The sequence below is a fragment of the Triturus cristatus genome, chromosome 7 (genome assembly GCF_964204655.1).
Source record: "Triturus cristatus chromosome 7, aTriCri1.1, whole genome shotgun sequence".
NCBI classification, from domain to species: domain Eukaryota; kingdom Metazoa; phylum Chordata; class Amphibia; order Caudata; family Salamandridae; genus Triturus; species Triturus cristatus.
In genome coordinates this window covers 1,836,478,102-1,836,498,520 of record NC_140590.1, presented here as the reverse complement: position 1 = coordinate 1,836,498,520, position 20,419 = coordinate 1,836,478,102, and the positions used below count along the sequence as shown (strand labels likewise).

At 47.1% G+C, this 20,419-nt stretch overlaps 1 protein-coding gene across 3 annotated transcripts; it reads left to right on the top strand.

Annotated features, from left to right (window-relative positions):
- Positions 1 to 6,493: 6,493 nt before the first annotated feature.
- Positions 6,494 to 19,279, top strand: LOC146813357 (uncharacterized). Of its 3 annotated transcripts, none has more exons than XM_085620174.1 (6): positions 6,494 to 6,839; positions 7,604 to 7,804; positions 9,540 to 9,680; positions 13,601 to 13,827; positions 17,019 to 17,108; positions 17,359 to 19,279. In XM_085620174.1, the coding sequence occupies exons 1-6, from the start codon at positions 6,671 to 6,673 to the stop codon at positions 17,566 to 17,568; spliced, it is 1,038 nt and encodes a 345-aa protein (XP_085476300.1). In that variant the 5' UTR covers positions 6,494 to 6,670; the 3' UTR covers positions 17,569 to 19,279. The 3 variants fall into 3 exon arrangements, with proteins under 3 accessions (XP_085476300.1, XP_085476299.1, XP_085476301.1); XM_085620173.1 differs by having other exon boundaries at positions 7,601 to 7,804; XM_085620175.1 differs by lacking the exon at positions 9,540 to 9,680 and having other exon boundaries at positions 7,601 to 7,804.
- The last annotated feature ends 1,140 nt before the right edge of the window (positions 19,280 to 20,419 follow it).

Here is a 20,419-nt window from a genome sequence, read left to right as displayed (position 1 = left end):
TTGATTGATTGATCGCAAAGTGGTCCTTTCCAGGACAAATATTATTCTTTAAGACTCTCCCCACTTTGCATGTGTGCTGTACAAGGCAGAAATGAGGAGAGATGAAAACATTTCTCCTGGTTGCACCTGCCTCGAGGCGGCAATGTCAGTAGATCTGGATCTGCGTGAAAACCCAGGGGTGTTTGCATGGGAGCGCCCCCTTGAGGTAAAGGCACGCAAAGCAGCGCATAGTGCAACTTTGCATTACTTTGGAGAACTCCTGCTTTGCCTTGGTAGTAAATCTCACCCCAACACTTCACGTCAATGCAACTCCAGCGCAAAGCACGATTAAATCTGGGTTGGGTGGCTGTGTCCCGATAAATATCGCACAGAGAAGCAGGGACAAGACCCTTCAAGTGTTGGTTTTGCATCGATCGAGGGGCAGAGAAGGACCCAGCTGACCGCGCTCATCAGTAAAGAAAACACAGACAGCGAGGCACTGGGGGTAATGTTAAAATGTGCTGCATACATGCCAAAATACTTCCAATCCCTTTACATGAGCATGTGGGGAATAACCATCAGTCGCTTTGTATGCGCTGAGTAGGAATTTTTAAGTGCAGTCCACCCTCACCTGCGTAGCAAATCTCGTTAGTTCACGGACAGAAGTGTAGGTAAATTGGTGCATCAGGTACAGTGGTACCGGGGCCCATAGGCTGAGAGGCCTACTAAAGCCTGATCATTGATGGAGTTGTCAATTTAGAAAAACGTTGAGGGCCAATTTCCTTCCTTGCACTCGGCCCAGGACACACTGACTACCCCCTGGTCACGGATAGAAAGAATGCATTATTTCACTCTGAATTCCATTTACATTTCAAAAGGCCTGTTTAACTAGAGGCACATGGACATATTGACCAGGGTCACGGGGTGAAGCATCGAACACACGAAAGGGGATGCGAGGGTGCCTGCAAAAAGTCTAATCACTGACAAGCTCTGGACTAGCGTTCCAACAATTCTTTTGCCCACCATGCTCCCTCAGATTGGAGCCAGCCACCATATACAAATCATCCTTCACCCCAGCTCGAACATGAACAGTCCAGTCGAAACTGCCAGTCCAGGCCCTCCCTGGACCGGAATACAATCCTGGACTGATCTCGCCCTGAGTGGGGCTCTTCAGTCGGCGCTGCTGGGTTCCAGTGGCACTTTAAGTCCGGGACCCACATCTGGGCATACCCTTGGCCAGTGCTTTAACTGGGCCGGTACTCACCGGTACTGAGTACCGGCACTTTTTCTTTTTCTCCCTTTGAGTACCAGCACTTTTCCTAGAACAAAGAGAGTACCGGTACTCATGGAGACCTGACTTTATCCCAGGCCGTGTTTCCTTCATCACTTAACTGATACCAGGGCAGCAGCTTTAACAAGCACTGCACGGAATTCATCACAGGAACTCATCACCAGGACAGAGCGTGAGCTGCTTTGGGAAGTCAAGTCAAGTCAATTAATCTTTATTCGGGTATAAAAATATCCACAAAAGAACATGACATTTAACAAATTTCAACATTACATTAGCATAACATAGATAAAATGTTTAAAATATTTTATATCTTCAGGGTGTGACCAGAACAACAGCATTAGGACATGGAAATCAAAAGATGACTTAATAGCAGAATACCTCTAAAATAGCAGCGAAGATAAGGTATTATAAAGTGCAAGGATTTAAACAATTTGGTACAGGGAGCACCAATGATATAAAGTTAAAAATACGGGATTATAGCCGATTTAAGACAGGGTGTTAAAATGTGAACTATGTCTTTTAAAAACATCCTAACACTTCCCAAATACAATATACCAATCCTTTCATAATTTGATTAAATCCTTGGCTAAATCTACAGTAGGGTGAAAATAGGCATAAATACTTCAGGAAAGCAGCTTTATTTATGATACCTGACCCTCCCTACCATCTAAGACAAAGTTGTCTACACCTCATATCTAGTCTTCCTTAGTTTTGCAGCTAATCTTAGAAAGTTCAGGGTACAGAACAACGTAAAAGGATCGGAAGAAAGTTTCAGGTACAGGAGTGCCACCCTTACCTGGGTAAATTTATTCTTTCTTAAAATAGTTTTTAAAAATAGTACCCGTGGGTACTCGTAAAAGGAACAGAAAAATACAAAATGTAGGGTATCCTGCGGAGATCCCAGATCGCAGCCGCAAGGACCCTTTGATGCAACATCTCTTGTGTACCCTGCGGGGACAGATAAAATATGATGTAAAAGATCCAATCTGAATCTAGTCATTAAAAATCTATCATTTTTGTTATAGATGCACGCCAGGTAGGGTTCTAAGCCTGATAAAGACTTCGTTAATATGTGGGCTCTCACTGAGACTTTCGATATTTCACTGTCTTCCCTTGCACAAACTAGGCGTCGGAGGTGTTCAGACTTTATGACAACTTTTACTTGAGGCGTCAGGGTCGTAGGCTCATCAAAATAATTTGCAAATCCCAGCCACTTCAGGGTGTCCTTTACGTATTTAATCCAGGGTATCCGATAGTCTTTATCTCTGTTAATGCAGTCCTTAATTATTTGTCTACTTAGGCTAGCCTCAGGGTTGGTCCAAATTTTGATCCAACACATTATTGGTTTGATACTTAGCCTGTCACTAATATAAGGAAGCCCTAGCTCCTCGTGGACAATGTGGGCAGGCGTACTTTGAGGTACTTGCAGAAGCCTTCTGAGGAACTTATTTTCCTCCAACTGTATCATAGAGGTATTTCTGAAACCCCATACCTCACTCCCATATAGGGTTTTGGAACAACATATCGAATTATACAAATGCAGTATTTCGTTCGGTGACCAACGACCTAATCTCGTGGCTCGATTCATTATTGAACCCATCGTGCTCGTTTGTTGATTACAGTTATCTGAGATAAGTGTTTTAAAATTGAGGTGTTTGTCAAATATTATCCCTAAATGATTAAAAACCTCGACCTTCTCTAATTTGTGACCCCCAATTTTAAAGATAAAGTTCTTTGTCGGTCTTTTCCCTGCTTCCATTATATATGATTTTGTAAGATTGGGAGATAGATCTAAATCTGCCATAAACCTACTAAAACCGTCTATAAGAGACTGAAGTCCCCTCCCTGTACGGGACAAAAGGACTGCATCGTCCGCGTACAGGAGGATGGGTATACTTCTCTTACCAACTCTTGGACAGTCTACCCCCAACTCTACAAGAGCTTTATCCAAACCATTTATATATAATGTAAATAAAAAAGGCGCCAAAATGCAGCCTTGTCTTACACCCCTGGTACATGAGAAATGTTCAGTAAGATTCCCCTCATTACTATATCTGACCTGAGCGGTTGTGTTCAGGTGTAGTGAATCAACCCCGAGCAGCTCTAGGATCTCCCACAGCTTCTCACGGTTTACCCGGTCAAAAGCCGCGGTCAGATCCATAAAGGCCAAGAAAACCATCCCCTCGCCTGCCACGGTATACTTTGCCACCAAATTATAAAGATTAAGGCACTGGTCCGTTGCGGAACGGCCAATTCTAAAACTGTACTGAGAATCAGTAATAATCTCATTTTCCTCAGCCCAGACCATCAAACGGTGACCTTGCCTAGTACCTTCGCCGTCACATCTATTAGTGAGATCGGACGATAACATTGGGGGTCACTCTTATTGCCCTTTTTAAACAGGGGTTCGATGCAAGCCGTTGACCATGACCTGGGCATTCCTGTTTCCACTGCTGTATTAAAAACTCGAGTGAGTATAGGCGCCCATAGATCAACCTGGGACAAAAATAGATCTGGTGGGATCCCATCCGGGCCTGGAGCCTTACTGCGTGTCAGGGCATATATTCCTTCATTAATCTCGCCCACCGCAAACCGCAACCATGAACGCGGTAAAATACCAACCTCTGCGATTTGTCGATCAATAGGGATACCATGGTTTTACAAGTGCTTTGGGAAGTCATCAGGGCAGGGGTGTGTCTGCACAGTGATTAGCTAAGCTCATCCATTGATCTTTCACAGAAGGGCTGAGAGGGGGATGTAAAATCTAATGGGACAGAATATTAAATGGACAGAACAAAAGAACGTTTGCTTATGCTTTCACCATCGCCACACATCTGGATTGCCTTCTTGCGTGTGTAAATGAGAAGGGATCTTGGTTCTAAACTCACTGAGCCCTGTTTAATCGACCATGGACAGATGGTAAGTCCAGAGAAAACTGTGAAATGCTCTTTAAACAGAGATGTTTGCAGTCAGTGTTAAACTACCTGGGCCTACATGCCACATGGATGTACACGGCTGTACTTTTATCAAAAGCCAATAAATGTGTTGCATAGCCAGGTATGTGCGTGTTATTCACAGTCATGGTTGCACTTTATTGCACACTGTGATTGAATGCCAAACACAGGAAAACATACATGTTTATGTTTTTTTTTGCGCAACCAGGTGGTGGTCTGTACAAATTACGTGGTACAAGCCCAGAAAACGTATTTAATTTGTAATAAGCCCCATCTCCTAAGCAGGACTTCATGCCATAGGTCATATTTTGATTCAGAAAGACCATCTTGCCATTTATAATGTGATTTGAAAGCTTGAACACACGTGGGATCATGGTGCAGCCAGATCAGTCCAGTAGAAACTTTATTCTTTCTGCTATCACACCTGCAGCGTGGTTACTCCTTCCACCACTCCTTTTCAACCACATAAAAGGGAATGTTGAAAGGCTGAGCCACCAACAGCAATATCGCTAGTGTCTGTGTGTCAGCATTTCTCATCCAGGAGCAGGGAGAGGGAGAGAGAGGGAAAGAATATGCTGCTCACTAAAGTTATACAAAGTATGTATCTTCAAAAGCAACTCTGGTTCCAGGTTTGACAGAAACACCCCCTAGTGGCGAGAATGAAAAGAGCGCCTGATGAATTCCTCGCTGTTTGCAGGTGCACATTCACCAATGGTGAGAACCAGCAAGCTGAGGCCCTTCCCATAAGTAAGCAAGCTCGGGGCATCATAAGCAACAATAATGTGGATAACTCTGGAGGTTAATGCGCTTGCTAGAAAGATCTGTGTACATTCTAACCCAGGGTTTAACTTACCATAAAAGTGCAGAGAGGATCAATGTGTCTGCTGAGAGGCACAGCATGCAACATGTAAAGCACTGATTAATTTATTTATGTAGATAGGTTATTTGATTCCTGTGTTTGTTGCACAGAGCCTTGTGTTACCTGCAGGTCAAAAGTTAACATCCTTGTAATATAGCTCAGTGAGTTATGACCCTGCAGCAAGGACCTGCCTGCAAACAACAAGGCATATATTTAGAACCTCGCTGTTTTTGCCTCAATCTGTTCTTATTTTAAAGTTGCTAAAACAAAAAGCTACTTTGGGTAGTAATAAACACTTATGAGTAAGTTCCCTATATATAGTTATTTGTGAGATAACTAATGGACATATACATCTGACACTCTAACAATGCATACAAATGTCGTGCATACAACCTTGGAAAGGTCAAAACGCTAACCCCGCCCCACCTTAGCACCACCCTTGAGCTGACCCTAAACTCCGCCCACGGCTCCTTCTGGTGAGTACATGCACTTATTTTTTTCCATTTAAATCACTGCCCTTGGCCACTTAGGGTGGTACAACAGCAACACAAAAGGCAATGGGAGACTGGGGTTATGCCCAGACTTTCTGTATATATATATTTTATTTTTGGCCCAAGGTCACTGGAGAGCTTAGCGTGAGCTCCAGGACACTTTAGACAAGCTCAGGTCCATCTGTTTTTGTGGCACGAGGAAATGAAGGGATTTGCCTGAATCACACGATGTTGAGGGGACACAGGGACCGAATTTGGTTGCCCAGTTCCAAGCTGGCAGCTCTTACCCCTAGGCTACAAGTTCTCGGTTTATACTGGAAATCTAGGCGCACGCCTGCTGGTCAGCCCCGCGCCTATGCTTAGATATGTGCCAGCGCTTTCACAAACACTGCGTTGTATCAAGGCACTACAGGCCTGTTTTAACCAGGAGTATTAGCTCAAAAATCCCGCAAGGAGTTCTGCTGACTACAAGCCTTGGCCTGGGTGAAGGTGTCACGCATAAAGAGGGCAACTTCCAGCCTGACCCGTGGGTGACGCGTGACGCTCACATTAAAATGTGCTGTTTATCTCAGTTTATGCAAATTATTGTAAAACGAGGCACACACTGCAGGAAAACAAACTTTTTTTTATTTTTTATCTAAGTTGGCCTCAAAGGTGAACACTTTAAAAGTGGCGCACTACCTGGGCTGAAAGGGGCGTGCCACGTCATGTTACCTGTTTCTTAGTTCAAAGCATTAACATTGTGCGTCACTCCCACCCACCGCCGTAGCCAATGGCGGGGTCTCAAGATAATCCCTCAGGCCAGGCTGGGACAGCTGCAGGGGCCACACCCCAATATCAACCTGACCCCCTCCCCCCAGGCACTATAAAGCCCCAACCCCATCCCCTGTTAAAGAAGGCTCCCATTTCCCCGAAGGTGAGCTCCCGGGAGGTCAGACAGGTGAAAAAGCCGCGCCCCCAATAGGAAGGTGGACAGTAGAGCTCATCCAGCTGATAGAGGATCCTGACCCCCAGGTGTTTCCTGACCCCACAGGACGGTGACAGGGAGGCTCTGGTGACCCCCGACCCCTCAGGGAAGCAGGACCCGTGCCCGGAAATGTCTAGCGCCGCGACGCCTCCCACCGGACTGCAACAGGCGCACCTGAAGCTGATCGAGGACTTCCTGCTGCACGAGGAGCTGCGGCCGGTCTGGGTGGTGCCTGTGGGGCCGGGGGAGCTGCTTCAGGATCTCCTGGACATCCTGCGCGACGACGTGACGGCCTCGGGTAGGTGGCACGGTTCTACAGGCGTCTTATCGGCTTACAGGCCTCTCCTACCGAGCTCGGACAGGGGGCCTCTTTTACAAGCATCGTGCACCATGCTGGGCCAAGGGGCCTGTCTTACAGCCTTACATGCATGTAAAACATATCTATGGCAGGGGGTTGTCTTACAGGCCTACAGGCATCTTACACCGAGCGCAGGTGGGGGGAGTTTTTTTTTACAGACTTACAGGCATGACATACCGCACTCAGACAGTGGGCCTGTTTTACAGGCATCGTGCACCAGGCCTGTCTTACAGCCTCACATGCATGTAAAACATATCTATGGCAGGGGGTTGTCTTACAGGCCTACAGGCATCTTACACCGAGCTCCTGCCTGCTGTGGGGGTCGTGGTGTCTTACAGGGATCCTATATAACTGGGTGTCTGTTTCTCATGTTCTGAGATTTTTTTACACAGATGTGTGTCTTTTCGAGGAGAGGACAGGTGGGGGCAGTCACTAAAAGTCACCTTTATACAGAGAAGTGTCGAGTAACAAGGAATCCTGGCGGTTGGCGCTACAGATCAACTCTACGCATCGAGTATGAGGCCCGCGCGCCTTTGCTGTCCCTATGATGTAGTTTAATGTACACCCCCTTGAACTTGGCAGCGACCTGAGACTGGCCTGATATAGGGGTTTCAGTTAAATTTAAATGGTGACGTCGCTCCCCTGCCGGGGTCTCTCCTGTGTGGTATTTCCGAGTGTGATATATTTTCTGACACCCCCAGCAGAAGGACGCGGGAAGGGAGCTGCGGGCTTGTACCATCCCGGAAGTCCTGCCACCAGTCCGGATCGTCGGAGCCCAGCTGCAAGCCCTGGCGGTAGCCCACGCAGTGCCAGCCCCCGCAGCCCGGTCCGGGGGGCCCCCGGCGACGACTACAACCGCCTGGAGGACCTTCTCGGCATCATCTCGAGAGAGATGCCCTCCTCGGGTAAAGTCGCTGCTCCGCTCTTTTCTCAATATCATATTTAGTGTCAGTGTTTACCCCTGGTTGCTTAAAATCTTGAAATCGGACTTGGCATGTTTATTTGCATATACAGATGTATACACATTTAGGGCAAAGCTCCTACCAGCCGCTGCCCACCCATCTACCTGCCCCTCCCGCCCACTCCCCATTGCCGTGAGCTTACCCTCAGCACCATCCTCTGTTGTCTGTGCCCCCCTTACCCCGCCCCTTTCCTCCTTGCTGCCCCCCCCCCACCTGTCTTGCAATAAACAAGGACATGCTAGCTGCGTCAGGGGTTCTTCCCCCCCCCCCCCCCCCCCCCCCTCGTCCGTGGTGCCCCTCGCCCTCCCTTCCTGTCGCCTCCAATCCCAGGGCCCGCCCCTCAGCAGCAATAAAGTAAGAAAGCCGGAAGGCGTGGCATTCACTGGCAGCGTCGGGTTTTTTCCAGCCCGCCTCTCCTCACGACTGTGCACGCGCATATGCAGAGGCCTTTTTACAATAACACCTCCAGTATGCAGGGCTTATAATCAACATCACTGGTAGGAAGAGCTGTGTGGCCCTTACACGGCCACACAGTATTGGCCAGTTTCATAGAAGCCACAATAAAAAATAGAAAGCTTCTGCAATAAATGTATCCACCGAGTAAATTGTGTAATAGTCCCTGCTCCGCCAATTGTCTAAAACTATAAATGTCGTGTCTGGTCAGGCTGTGGGTCGTAACTCAGCGTTTCCGGTCTCTTGCAGCCAAAATCAACAGTAAACAGGCGGGGAGGGTGGCGGTCGTGGTACAATGGTGAAAGACTGGTGCTAATGCCCTTCACTTCTGTCCGTTGCCCAATCCCTGCTTGCCTACATCTCCAGTACAACCTCGGTGCACACAGACGCACAATGCATGCGTGTATTAAAGTTACCACACTTTGTGGCTCCTGCTGCTCACCTCCCCCGGAGATAAGCCACTCACCGCCATCAGTTGTGGCAGGGTCGCCACTGTTGTAACAGCCCGCTGCGACCCCACGGGGGCTAATCCCTGCAGCCGGCAGCACGCCTCCACAATGGGGGCTCGCACAGCCACCCTGGCGCCCCACGGCTTGGTAGCTTGTAAAATGAGGACTTAGCGCTGCAAAGCGTCCCCTTCATCTATTCTTTCAAGGCGCGCGCCTGGTGTCATGTTTGTTTGCCCACAAGTTAGCCCTGATTTTTATTAAACAAGGCCTATGTGTGAAACACCCAGGCACGTCACACGTGGATGTGCTTGAAAAACCTCCAGCTTGCAGATGTTTAGGGAGTGAATACACCCAGTAGCTAGCTACATCTGGCGAGACACGATTCGCCCACACTTTAATACAGGGTCCATCAAATTGACACGTGTCCGACCGTACCGGAGAACTGCTGCTGTAGTACTTCCGTTTGCAGCACCATCGCCCCGCCCATCCCCCAAGGTCTTGGTGTTTGTGTTGTCATGTCAATGAGCTGTTAGCACACTTTCACACCCTGGACTGTCAACGCTTGCCTCTAGTGGAGGAAGACGATCTGCTGAGGTAGGTGAGGTGCTGGGGTCACTGGGCTGTGTGTGTGTGGGGGGGGGGGGGCGTTTAAGACTATACTCCCCCAAACTCCCCAGGTGGCAGATATGCCATTTCCAGACATGGCTCTATGGGGCCTGCGGCGGCACGTGTCCAGAACTCTTCACTCACTTTGACTCTTTTCCCCCTATTGACAGCGACCAACAATGAGGCCCTTCTTGATGACACCCCCGGAGAACTCTATGGTTTTAAGAGTAATATTCCTGCCCACCGGTGTTCCGAAATGACACACGCCACAGCCATCCAGAACCCGAAAGACGAAGGCACCCCTTCTACAGGTGAGCTCAGAGTAAACAAAATAGGCGTCTATTTTGGCCATAACAGGGCCCGTCTGATCCAAATTCTGTCACTGGATCTCAAAATTGACAGAACAGCTGTCTATAAGAGTTCACATCAACACAATGTACTTCCATGGATCTTGGATCAGCATGGTAAAGATAGTGGTATCATCTGCGAGCTTCACACACAACTGAAAGAACAATGGGATCTGTACAGCGCAGCTCTACAGACTTAATGGAGAGGGACTTTTTTACGTAACAACAGGGAGACCCCCTACAGACCCTTGGGACCCCAAGCAACATTCTTTGAGGCAATCTCCAACCTCAGCACCCCCGTAGACATAGGCTCTCACCACTACGTCCTACTCTGCAACCTCAACTTCTACATCGGCCACGACAACGCCAAGTCCATCGACCTCCTGGAGAACCTGAACAACATCAGCCTCACCCAACTGTTCACCGAACCTACGCACAAAGCAAGACACACACTCAATCCCATTTTTTTACCTCCAGTGACAGAATCAAATTCAGCCACACCACAGAACTCACCTAGACTGACCACACCATCGTACACATCACCATCACTGACGCCCAGCACACCATCACCAGGCGTCAGATTCCCTCACCGCAGCTGGAGCATGGTCACAGAAATTCAGTGGTCACAAGCCCTCACCACCGCCCAAGGTCTCAACAGACTTCAGCCAGGCGGTCCAGAACTTCACCGCCTGGATCACTGACAATGCTGACAGTCGCCCCACTGAAACCTACAAAATCGAACAAGACCTCCAAACATGCCAGCTGGTACACCCCAAAACTAAGGACCACCAAGCGGAACTGCCACCAACTGGAGAAACAATGCTGTGCCACTAAGAACCCTGCTGAGAGAGCAGCTCAAAAAACAGACCTCAGCAAATATCACAGGCACATCAAGGAAGCAAAGAAAGCAGCCTTCACCACCCACATCAACTCAGCGGCCAACCACACAAAGGAACTCTTAAAAATAGTCAAAGAATACTCCAAAACAACAGCGATAGAGAAAAATCATCCACCCCTCCCAAAAACTCTGCAACACACTCTCAGACTACTTCCACAGAAAGATCACAAACATCTACAACAATTTCAACCCGCCACCCCCAACCCCAACAACCTCAACCAACCAGCGAACATCAGCCGAACCATTACCACTTGGTCTCCGCTCGTCACCCTGACCACCTCAGCAATCCTGTCTTCCATCCACTCAGGGACTCCCACTCCCCCTCTGACCGCTGCCCCCACCACCTCTACAACCTCGCAATTAACCCAATCAGCATGCAACTCTTCAGCATCCTCAACTGCTCCATCTCCATAGCAATCTCCCTGTACAGATGGAAACACGCAGATGTCAGACTCCTCCTAAAGAAAGTCTCCGATGACCCTAGCAATGTCAAAAAATATCATCCGATCTCCATGCTCCCTTACCAGGCCAAAGCACTCAAGAATGCCATTGACCAGGAGCTCATTGAATTCCTGGAACAAAACCACATACTATGTGCCTCACAATCAGGATTCTGTACCAACCACAGCACTGAGACAGCACTGATTGCCACCACAGATCACATCATAATACTCATCGACCACAGAGAAATGGTGGCCCGATCCTCCGTGGTGTTTGACATTGTCTCCCGTAACACCCTCATCAACAGACTCTACAACATATGCATAAAACAAGGCGCCCCCGAATGGATCACCTCCTTCCTTACAGGACCCACACAGAGCCTCCAACTGCCTCCCTTTACCTCCACCCCCAAAGACATCAAATGCGACGTACTACAAGGATCGTCCGTCAGGCCCACCCTGTTCAACATCCACATGATCCCCTCACAGACGTCATCAGATCCCATGAACTCAAAATAATCTCCTACGCAGATGACACTGAAATGATCTTCTTGCTTAGTAAGGACCCCACCAACGTCAAAACCAACTTCTGCTAGGCTATGGCCAACGTAACCAAATGGATGAGAAACAACTGCCTCCAACTCCACTCCGGCAAAATTGAAGTATTGATCTTCCTGAAGAATGCCTCTACGTTGGACCACAGTTGGTGGCCAGCGGAACTTGGACCTACATCCACACCGACTGACCATGAAATTACAAGTCAACACAGTCCCCATCTCCTGCTTCCACACACTTCACATGCTCTGCGGAATCTTCAGATGAATCCCAACCAACACCAGAAAGACCGTTCCTCAGGCCCTTGTCACCAGCCAACTCGACTGCGGCAACACCCTCTACGTTGGCATCTCCACCCAGCTCCTTAGAATCCTCCAGACCATACAGAACGCTGCAGCCAGACATGTTCTGGACCTCCCCAAATGAACCCACAGAGCCCCCAATGTGGGAGACCGTCACTGGCTCCACGTCCACAAGAGATGTCAGATCAAGATCCTCATACGCAGCTACAAAGCCCTCCATGACCTAGGACCTGCCTACATCAACCATCGACTGAACTTTCACCAACCCTCTAGACACCTTCACCCCTCCACTTTCACCCTGGCACACACCCTTGCATCCATCGCAGCCGCAACGGAAGCCACTCCTTCTCCTACATCTCTATCAAGACCTGTAATGATGATCCCCTCCAGCTCCTTACAGCCCCCTTGCTAGCAGATATCAGAAAAAACTCAAGACCTTGCTCTTTGTTTGAGACATGGCGCCCAGAAACCCCTAGGGGTGACAGTGTTGCACTTTACAAATGCTGATTGATTGGTTGAGGGTTTTGGAAAGTAAAGTGATGTGATTGTGTTGGCACCAATGATGCATGGAGGTCAATACATTCCTGGGCACCTTGGCCACAAAGCTTAAACCATCACATGAGCTGCATTGTATTTTGGTAGTCCACTAACATTGGGTGTTACGTCCTCCCCCCCCCCCCCCCAATTGTATTTTTTCAAAACTTTGATTACAATATTGTCAGTGTTTCGGGATTGTTGATTTTGAACTCAACAAAAACTTTTAATATTTGCAATCTCTTAGTTGTAGTGTGAGGCAGTGTAATGTGTATGGCTCAGAAACCTCTTTCAATGTGACCATTCTGCTGACCAGCTTTCGTAATGGTCTGATACTTATATTTTATGTTTCGTGATAGGTTTTAGACTTTTTCACATGCATCCTCAAAGCCCCCCACAGAGCTGGTTGCCTGAGACCATATGAACTCTCCTTTACAAACACCAGAGTAGAAGCCAAGTCTTCTCAGCCTTAATAGAAATGTTCCCTTAAGAGGTGAGTTTATTCGCCTGCATGTAGTGTCAAGCTTCGCTGTCACTACTGACTTGGAGCCGAAAAGTGCAGTTGATTGTATTTTTATTGCTTACTGTGCATGATAGTTGCTCTTCTAGGGCTGTTTTGGAAACTTCCCTGGTACATCATGGCCTGGTATAATCAGTGTTTGAAATGTCGGCTTTGCTTGGAGCCAGATATCAGCCCTATATCAGTGGCAGCGAAAGTAATGGACTCGCGTAAAGATTTGCTCAGTTCCTCAAAATGAGTGGGGTACAAGATACACAGAAGCCTGGCCTCATCAGGAGAAAGTCTTGCAGGAAAATCGAACATAGCTCTTTTGTCTGACCCAGTAAATAGCTAAAAAGGGGTTATCTGGCAGGACTTCAGTAGAAAGTCCAACATCGCAAGACAGAAGACTCGCGATAGTGCAACACACTTGAGGATGGAGGCAGGAAGGTAAACAAGGTCATAAAAGGACTGAGTGATCATCAGCAAACAGTGAGGATACATGGAGGGCATTCTGGGAAGGACAACGGTCATCTTTGGTATAAGTGAAATGTACTCTGAGAGCGCACCTTCATTTGGCCTTACCTGAACTGGACATGGCATTTGAATGGAATTGGGTCTCTGACCAATGTGTACTTTGTTAAACTCTTCTGCAGACCCAGGGACGGCCGAAAGACCTTCTCCTACACGTCCGCTTCCAGGCATGACACCGCAGCCCATGTTTCCCCCTTACATGGAGTGTTTACAGAAACCCTCCACCCAGACACGGAGCGGCAGCGCAGGACCGTGCCACCGCCCACCAGTGCCGCCCCAGTCCCTGAAGGGGCACCCCGACCAGCAACACTACTTCATGCAGGAGGAGGCGGCAGCGCTGCCCGGGCAGGTGGGTGCCACACAGAGTTTGGATCATTTAAAAAATGCCCTTGATTGTCAGTGTGTCATGAGTTTTTAATGCAAAGAAGGCCAGTTTCCTGCACTCTAGTGTGCACTGTCTGTACACATGTTGCAAAACAGGGCTGTCTTGTCTTCCTACATATTCCATGTTCATGTAGCCATGGATTAGAGGTTGGCGTTGCTACCCGTGGCTTTGCCTTTGATGCCCTGGGCACTGGCCCTGTTTGCTTGGTCTCGGGTATAAAGGCAACAGCAGCACCAGCAGGTAAACAAGGCTGTGAGACAGCCTCTCAATGGCCAATAGGAGCAGGGCAGGCAGATCATGTGTATATTCGTGGGAAGCCATCTCCACCAAATGGTCAGTCAGTGTCCATTTTCATAGATACCACACACATGCTAACAGAGACACACAGCCATAAACACCCTAAAACAAGCACACAGGACTACAGACGCACACACTTTGGTTCCATGTATGAGTACTTGGATACTGACTGAATGATTAGAGTACTGCAAGGAGAGTGCCTGGGTGAATTTATAAGTGGTTGGGTTTTGGCACAGTGAATGGATTAATACATGGTGCTGAATGGTTCACTGGAGGAGTGCAAGGGGAGCGACAGGGTGATTGCTGGAGTGTATAGGTACTGCCTCAGTAATTGAAGGTGAGCTCAAAAAGATGATGGACGGAATGCTGAACATTGTCAAGCATTAATCCCTAGGCACAGATCTGGATTTAATCCATCTTTTTTTTTTGCTTCCCATGCCATTCCAGTTTGGACCCAGCCATATGCAAATCAGCATTGACCCTGCGCCCGTCCATCATCTTTTTGTGCTGTTATGGTCACCCCAAATAAGAAGGGTATGCCTAGAGGTGGGTACCATGCTTGCTGTGCTAATGGATTCAAGCTAGCCTGGCTGATGGGGTGATACCCCGAACCCGGTCCAGGATGCTTGTTTTCCATCCAGGGAGGACCTGGCCTGGCAGTTTGGGCTGGACTGTTCCCATGAGGCACAGGGTCTGACTGATTTGCATATGGCTGGGTCCAAACTGGGGTGGCATGGTGAGTAAAAAAACCAATGAATTTTACCCAGATCTGTGACTAGGGGGCAGATGTTTTACAGTGTTCAGTACTCCATCCATCATATTTTTGTGTTGCTTGCTTTGGTCACCCTAAGTGGGAATGGTATGCCCAGACGTTGGTCCCATGCACAATTTGCCACTGGATTCAACCTAGCCTGGCTGAATGGTGATATCCTGAAACCGGTTCTAGGATGCTTGGTTCCAGTCCAGGGAGGACCTGGCTTGGCAGTTCGGGCTGGACTGTTCCCACAAGGAGCATGATCAAGATTGATTTGCCTATGGCTGGGTCCAAACTGGGGTGGCGTGGTGAGCAAAAAAACAATGGATTTAACCCAGATCTGTGACTGGGGTGAATGTTTGATAATGTTCAGCATTACAGCCATCATCTTTTTGTGTTGCTAAAGACATCTCACTGTCAGAGAATCAGCTGCAGGGACACACCCTGGCCAGCATTCGGCTGATCCTGGACTGGCAACCCCAAAGTGTGGGGTGTGGTCAGCACTCACTTATCTGATCACACTAACATGTGCAGAGATGGTCATAGCATGTTAGTGGCACCAAGCATGTCTTTTGTTGAACCTCACCCAACACTCCCATGGCAGCCTTCGCTCTGAAATCTGGTTGCGGATCATTCATCCTAAATTGGGATGGTCTACCACCATCTTTGAAGTTAAAAGCAGACACTGGTAGCCTCAAGGCAGTGCACAGAGGTGTGTCTCAATTTTCAGTGGAGACAATATCTATACTGTAATTCGACAGCAGAAGGGGTACACTGACAATTCCTCGTGTTTAAACCATTTCCACTGTCCTACTAACTCAAGTCCTTTGCCTCGAGGACTTTAATTCCTGCAGGATGGGCTCATCTCTAAAGTGTCTTTAATTCCTGCAGGATGGGCTCATCTCTAAAGTGTGGCTCAAAGCATTCCATAGATAGCGACCAGAACTTTGATGGTCTTTATCCTGTTTTTCTTTTCACTCATTGTGGGTGCTATGAGCCAACTTCTTTACATTTAGGCACACCCTTTCTGTTTTGTTTCTGGTGAGGTTTGTTTTGAATCGTATGAAGTTGCTAGTGAGGGTAGAGATCGCAACCTTCATGAACCAAACTATGGGAGAGAAGAACAGACACCACTGAGTAGATCTTCTTGATAGGGAAGACAAAGGGATGGCCTTCTCCCTCTGTGATTATTCTAGGGAAGGCCAGGACCTCTTCGTTCATGAGCCACACTAGGTAAGGAAAGAGTAGAGGCCACTCCCTTCATCTTCTTGCCAGGGAGGAGTAGGGAAGAACCGTCTCCCTGTATAATATAGGTAGTGAAGGGTAAGTAGGAGACCATGCTAGGGAAGTGCATGTTAGCGACCACTCTCTTCATCATCTTACTATGGAAGGGTAGATGAGAGAGCTCATTCTCTGTCATCTGGTTAGCGATGGGTAGGGCCCTCCATTAGCTTGGTACAGAAGGGTAGAATAAAGACCTAACTTCATCACCTCCCTAACGAAGGCCGAAGACCTCTCCGCTACCATCTAGCTAGGAAAAGGTAGGGTAGATACAGGGCAATAGTGCACCTGATCCTTCGGGTCTGCTGATGGCTTTTATGTTAAAGTCGTTCACTGACCTTCGGAAATCCTAACCCATGATCCTCTGTCCCAGAGCTTCTTAAAAGAAGAGTTCAGCAAGGCTCACGTAGAGAAAAGATCCGGGATGCAGGATAAGGGTAGTAATTATTCCATGTATTGAATATCCCGTCATGGTTTCTTACACTACCAGCTGCACACTGGTGCATTCTTGGATCGTGTGGTTGCACAGAAAGAAATCTTATTGAGTGAAGGGAGAAGAAAAGTGACATCATGCTACGATGAATCGAGACAACAGTTTGAAGTGTAACAAGATCGCGTGCACCCCAAAAAGACAAAAGTACTTCCCACTGGATGACCTTGGGTGGGGTTCAACTTCATCCAGACTTACTATTTCTATTTAATAGAAAATATATCCGAAGTCTTTTTTTTGTTAAGTTATCCCGGCCTAACTCATCATGCCATGCTGGTACGAGTAGTTGTCATCATGCCGTAAACCATAAAAATAGCATTTTTCTTTGGACAGGTAACCAACTGGCTTCAAGAAAAAATACCACAAGGAAACAGGGAGAATGACGGCCGGGCAAATGTTCCAGTGCATGGCTTCATGGTTCAGGTATGACTTTGAACTTCAATATTCATTGAATGGCATAACATTATTCGAGTTATCCTTTTGTGCGTTGATTATCTGCTTCAAGTGCATTGGAAGGAGCTACTTTGCACCACACGCTGTACAGACATTTTATTTTCTTTAATTCTTTTTCATATTCTAAAGTGGAAATATTCTAAAATCCAAACATGACATACTGTGTTGACTCAGCAAATCTCATGCACTGTTTAATTCATGATTTCTGTTTTCTTGGCAGGATGCACCATATCAATGGATGGTGGCCCGCGGCATCCCTCGTCTTCAGTGGAATCAACAGCCACATGTCTTGTCTCAACCACTGCCCAAATTTCTTTTCCAGGATCCAGGCTCTGTTTTCATCAGTGGATCCAGACAAGGCACAAATATGCTTCTAATGCACAGATCCTACCCTGCAGTCAGCCCCCTTGGTTTGAATTTGACAACATGACGGAAGCTTCCTATTGGTATCAACTTTCAGAAGTAACAATTTGTCTTTGAAGATGGGCTGGATCACCTCAAATCGAGAACTCCTCTTCCATCTTGACATCGAGCAGCTATTCCCATGATCCATACTTCATCACTGATACCTTAGTGGCATCCTCACAATGTACTATTTATTCACTATAAGCGGACTTGTTGTTTTGCTACGTCCGCTTCACTAAAGGCTGAAGGAGCACAAACAAAGGACTGTATAGTGCCACAATGATATGGTAAACGTTTTACACTTGGGAGCTGTACTTTACTTGAACATCGATCACTTGACAAATGCAGTTCAGAAATGTAAAGCAGCATCTGGGACCTCTCACCAAAGTTTCACTGTTTGACTCTCCATCTCAACTTGTCACCAAGATTTCACATCTATGGCCAACAATCCTTTATTGTAAAGAGGTCCATGGTGGACACCTCAGAGGATGCATAATTGGGATATTTCAGCAGAATTATTGGATTGCTTTGGGGAGATGATTATCAGGGTTCTATGTTTTCTGAGTATAACTTCTGGGCTTCATCTGGTCCGGTAACTGTATACGTGCATGTTGTGAAAAATAGCTATGGACTGGGATGCAGCCAGAGTCATTACGAGTGTCTGAGATTAATTTAAGCATTCCACCCATCACCTTTTGTATACTTTTGTGGATGCATGGTAAAACCATAAGAAGTCCAGAGCATCTTCTTTACTCCATCCTAGACAAGGGTTGAGATTCAAGCTACTTGCGGCTCAAGGAGAGGTCACAGCACTTGCGAGGCTCATCTGTTTGGGACTTCAGATTGTTGCCACTTAGCCTCACGGTACACTTCAGAGACTCCCACAAGCCTCTAAAGTCTCACTGTACCATGCGTGTTGGACCACAAGCAGTTCGGAAAGAAGATGCGCAGAAGCCTTTAAAGAGAACTTACTGTGACACGAGTCCACGATTAGCTGACCACCAGAGAATGTACAGGGAGATTCAGAAACCTGGTGATGGGCCAGCCAAGCAAAGAGGAAAAAAGGCAACGTGGACTGGGCAAAAGCACACAACTTTAAGGACAGGAAGAACACAAGCCTGTGCAATCACCCGCTTCCACATTCATGGTGTTGACTCCATATAAGTTCACTATCCAACCTTAGAGCTTCTCAAATGTAAAAACATATGAACAACATCACATGCAAAAAGACCACGAGGAGCGTGAATCTCACCTGTTTTTCTTACACATGTTTCACATATGTCTGTGTTTGGCTTACAACAGTTACATTCCAGGAGATGCCACAGGAGGAAACCAGAGAGCAACAAATGACATCACTGTGGTATCTATGGAACTGTTCGAAGCATGATCCCATGCTTTTACAGCGCTGGTGCATCATTAATGCCAGAGTATAAAGCTGCCTCCGGCATTAGCACAAGAGGCCACACCAAGGTGCCAAATTGCAACAAATGTCACGAAAATGGCCTTATTGGGAGAGAGAGTGATTGTCCAATGCTCCAAAGTGTCAATTTGTCGAGGGCTCTGAAAATCCTTTCACTTAAGGTATCCTTTTATGTCCTGTGCATTTCTCTGTGGCCTGAGCATTACAGAACTTTCTGTCATTCAACATGTTAATCTGTTAAACTTTGTGGTACTGGGCAAGTACCTGTAGCGCCCAGTGAGGGCCATGACTCTTCCCTCCCCCATTGACTTTCAAATTCAAAAATCATTTCTTGGAAGAATATTGCTTAAATAACGTACACCAGCACACACTATGGTGTGACTTAATTTATATTAGAAAACAGAATTTGTACATATGTATATTCAATTGTTTGCAATGGTTTATATTATTTTGTATACTTTTTGCCTGCATGACTGCACTTTATGGTGAAGACCAAATAAAGTTACTTGAATGAAAGTGAGTAATTGCTCAACTACCATGCGTGCATAAGGTTTCCTGTCAGCCGCTCTGTGAACTAGTTCCCTTTCGTGGTTTCTCTATTTCACTATGCCACACTTCTACACCTCCAAGATTGCTTCAATTTTTTTATGCACTTCCACTTTCTGAATGGTCCACTAAGGTGACCAGGGTTATGGGCCTCTTTTATAGCTGGGTGGGTAGGAATAAACCAGCAGATTATGGAGGAAGTGATAACCAAGCAACAGATCTAAACATTCTAATGAAGAAGGGACATGAAAGAAGAGGTGGAGACTGACTCTTACATCACAAGAAAAAAACGTATACAACGGTCCTTGGCTCATATTACAAATCACTCAAACAGATGACTGTAGGCCTCTCTCGATGTCCCAGCTCCTCATGCCTTCACTTTATGATATAACGTCAAACAAGATACAGCCCCCCGTGCATCTAGCATCTCTCAGACCTGGTCCAGTCGCCCCAAACTCTTCCCCAAAAGATCCTTTTCATAGGGAGATTTAAGGATGTCCGAAGTTCTGATTCAAAACTCTTGCAAAAAATGTACATACCTCTTGACATAGTAGCTCCTCAGCAACTTAAATAAATCAAAATCAGATGAGAAGACAGCAATCACGTGGTTTGACTCAGGACAGGAAATTGAAAGGAAGTGATGTCTGTCCGTGAATTTTGTAATCTCATGTGCAAGAATATCATAGAGTCATCAAGAAGGAAAGAAAAGACTGTCGGAAAAGGCAGCACCTGGTTGGCAGAAGGGATGCCCCAGCCAGTCAGAACCCTCCGCTCCTGTCAAGGGCAGGTGATTACACACACTGTACAACCCGTGCTCACCCGTGGGTAGCTTGGTACTGAGCAGTCAGGCTTATATCAGAGGCAATGTGTAAAGTAAAGGCACAGAAGCTGCTCATGATAAATACACTGT

Bases quoted from the DNA above. Each gene is read 5' to 3' on its own strand.
- LOC146813357 (XM_085620173.1), top strand. From the start codon at position 6,671: ATGTCTAGCGCCGCGACGCCTCCCACCGGACTGCAACAGGCGCACCTG. The intron at 7,805-9,539 runs GTAAAGTCGCTG...CCCTATTGACAG, and splicing joins GAGAGAGATGCCCTCCTCGG to CGACCAACAATGAGGCCCTT. The intron at 17,109-17,358 runs GTATGACTTTGA...TTTTCTTGGCAG, and splicing joins TGCATGGCTTCATGGTTCAG to GATGCACCATATCAATGGAT.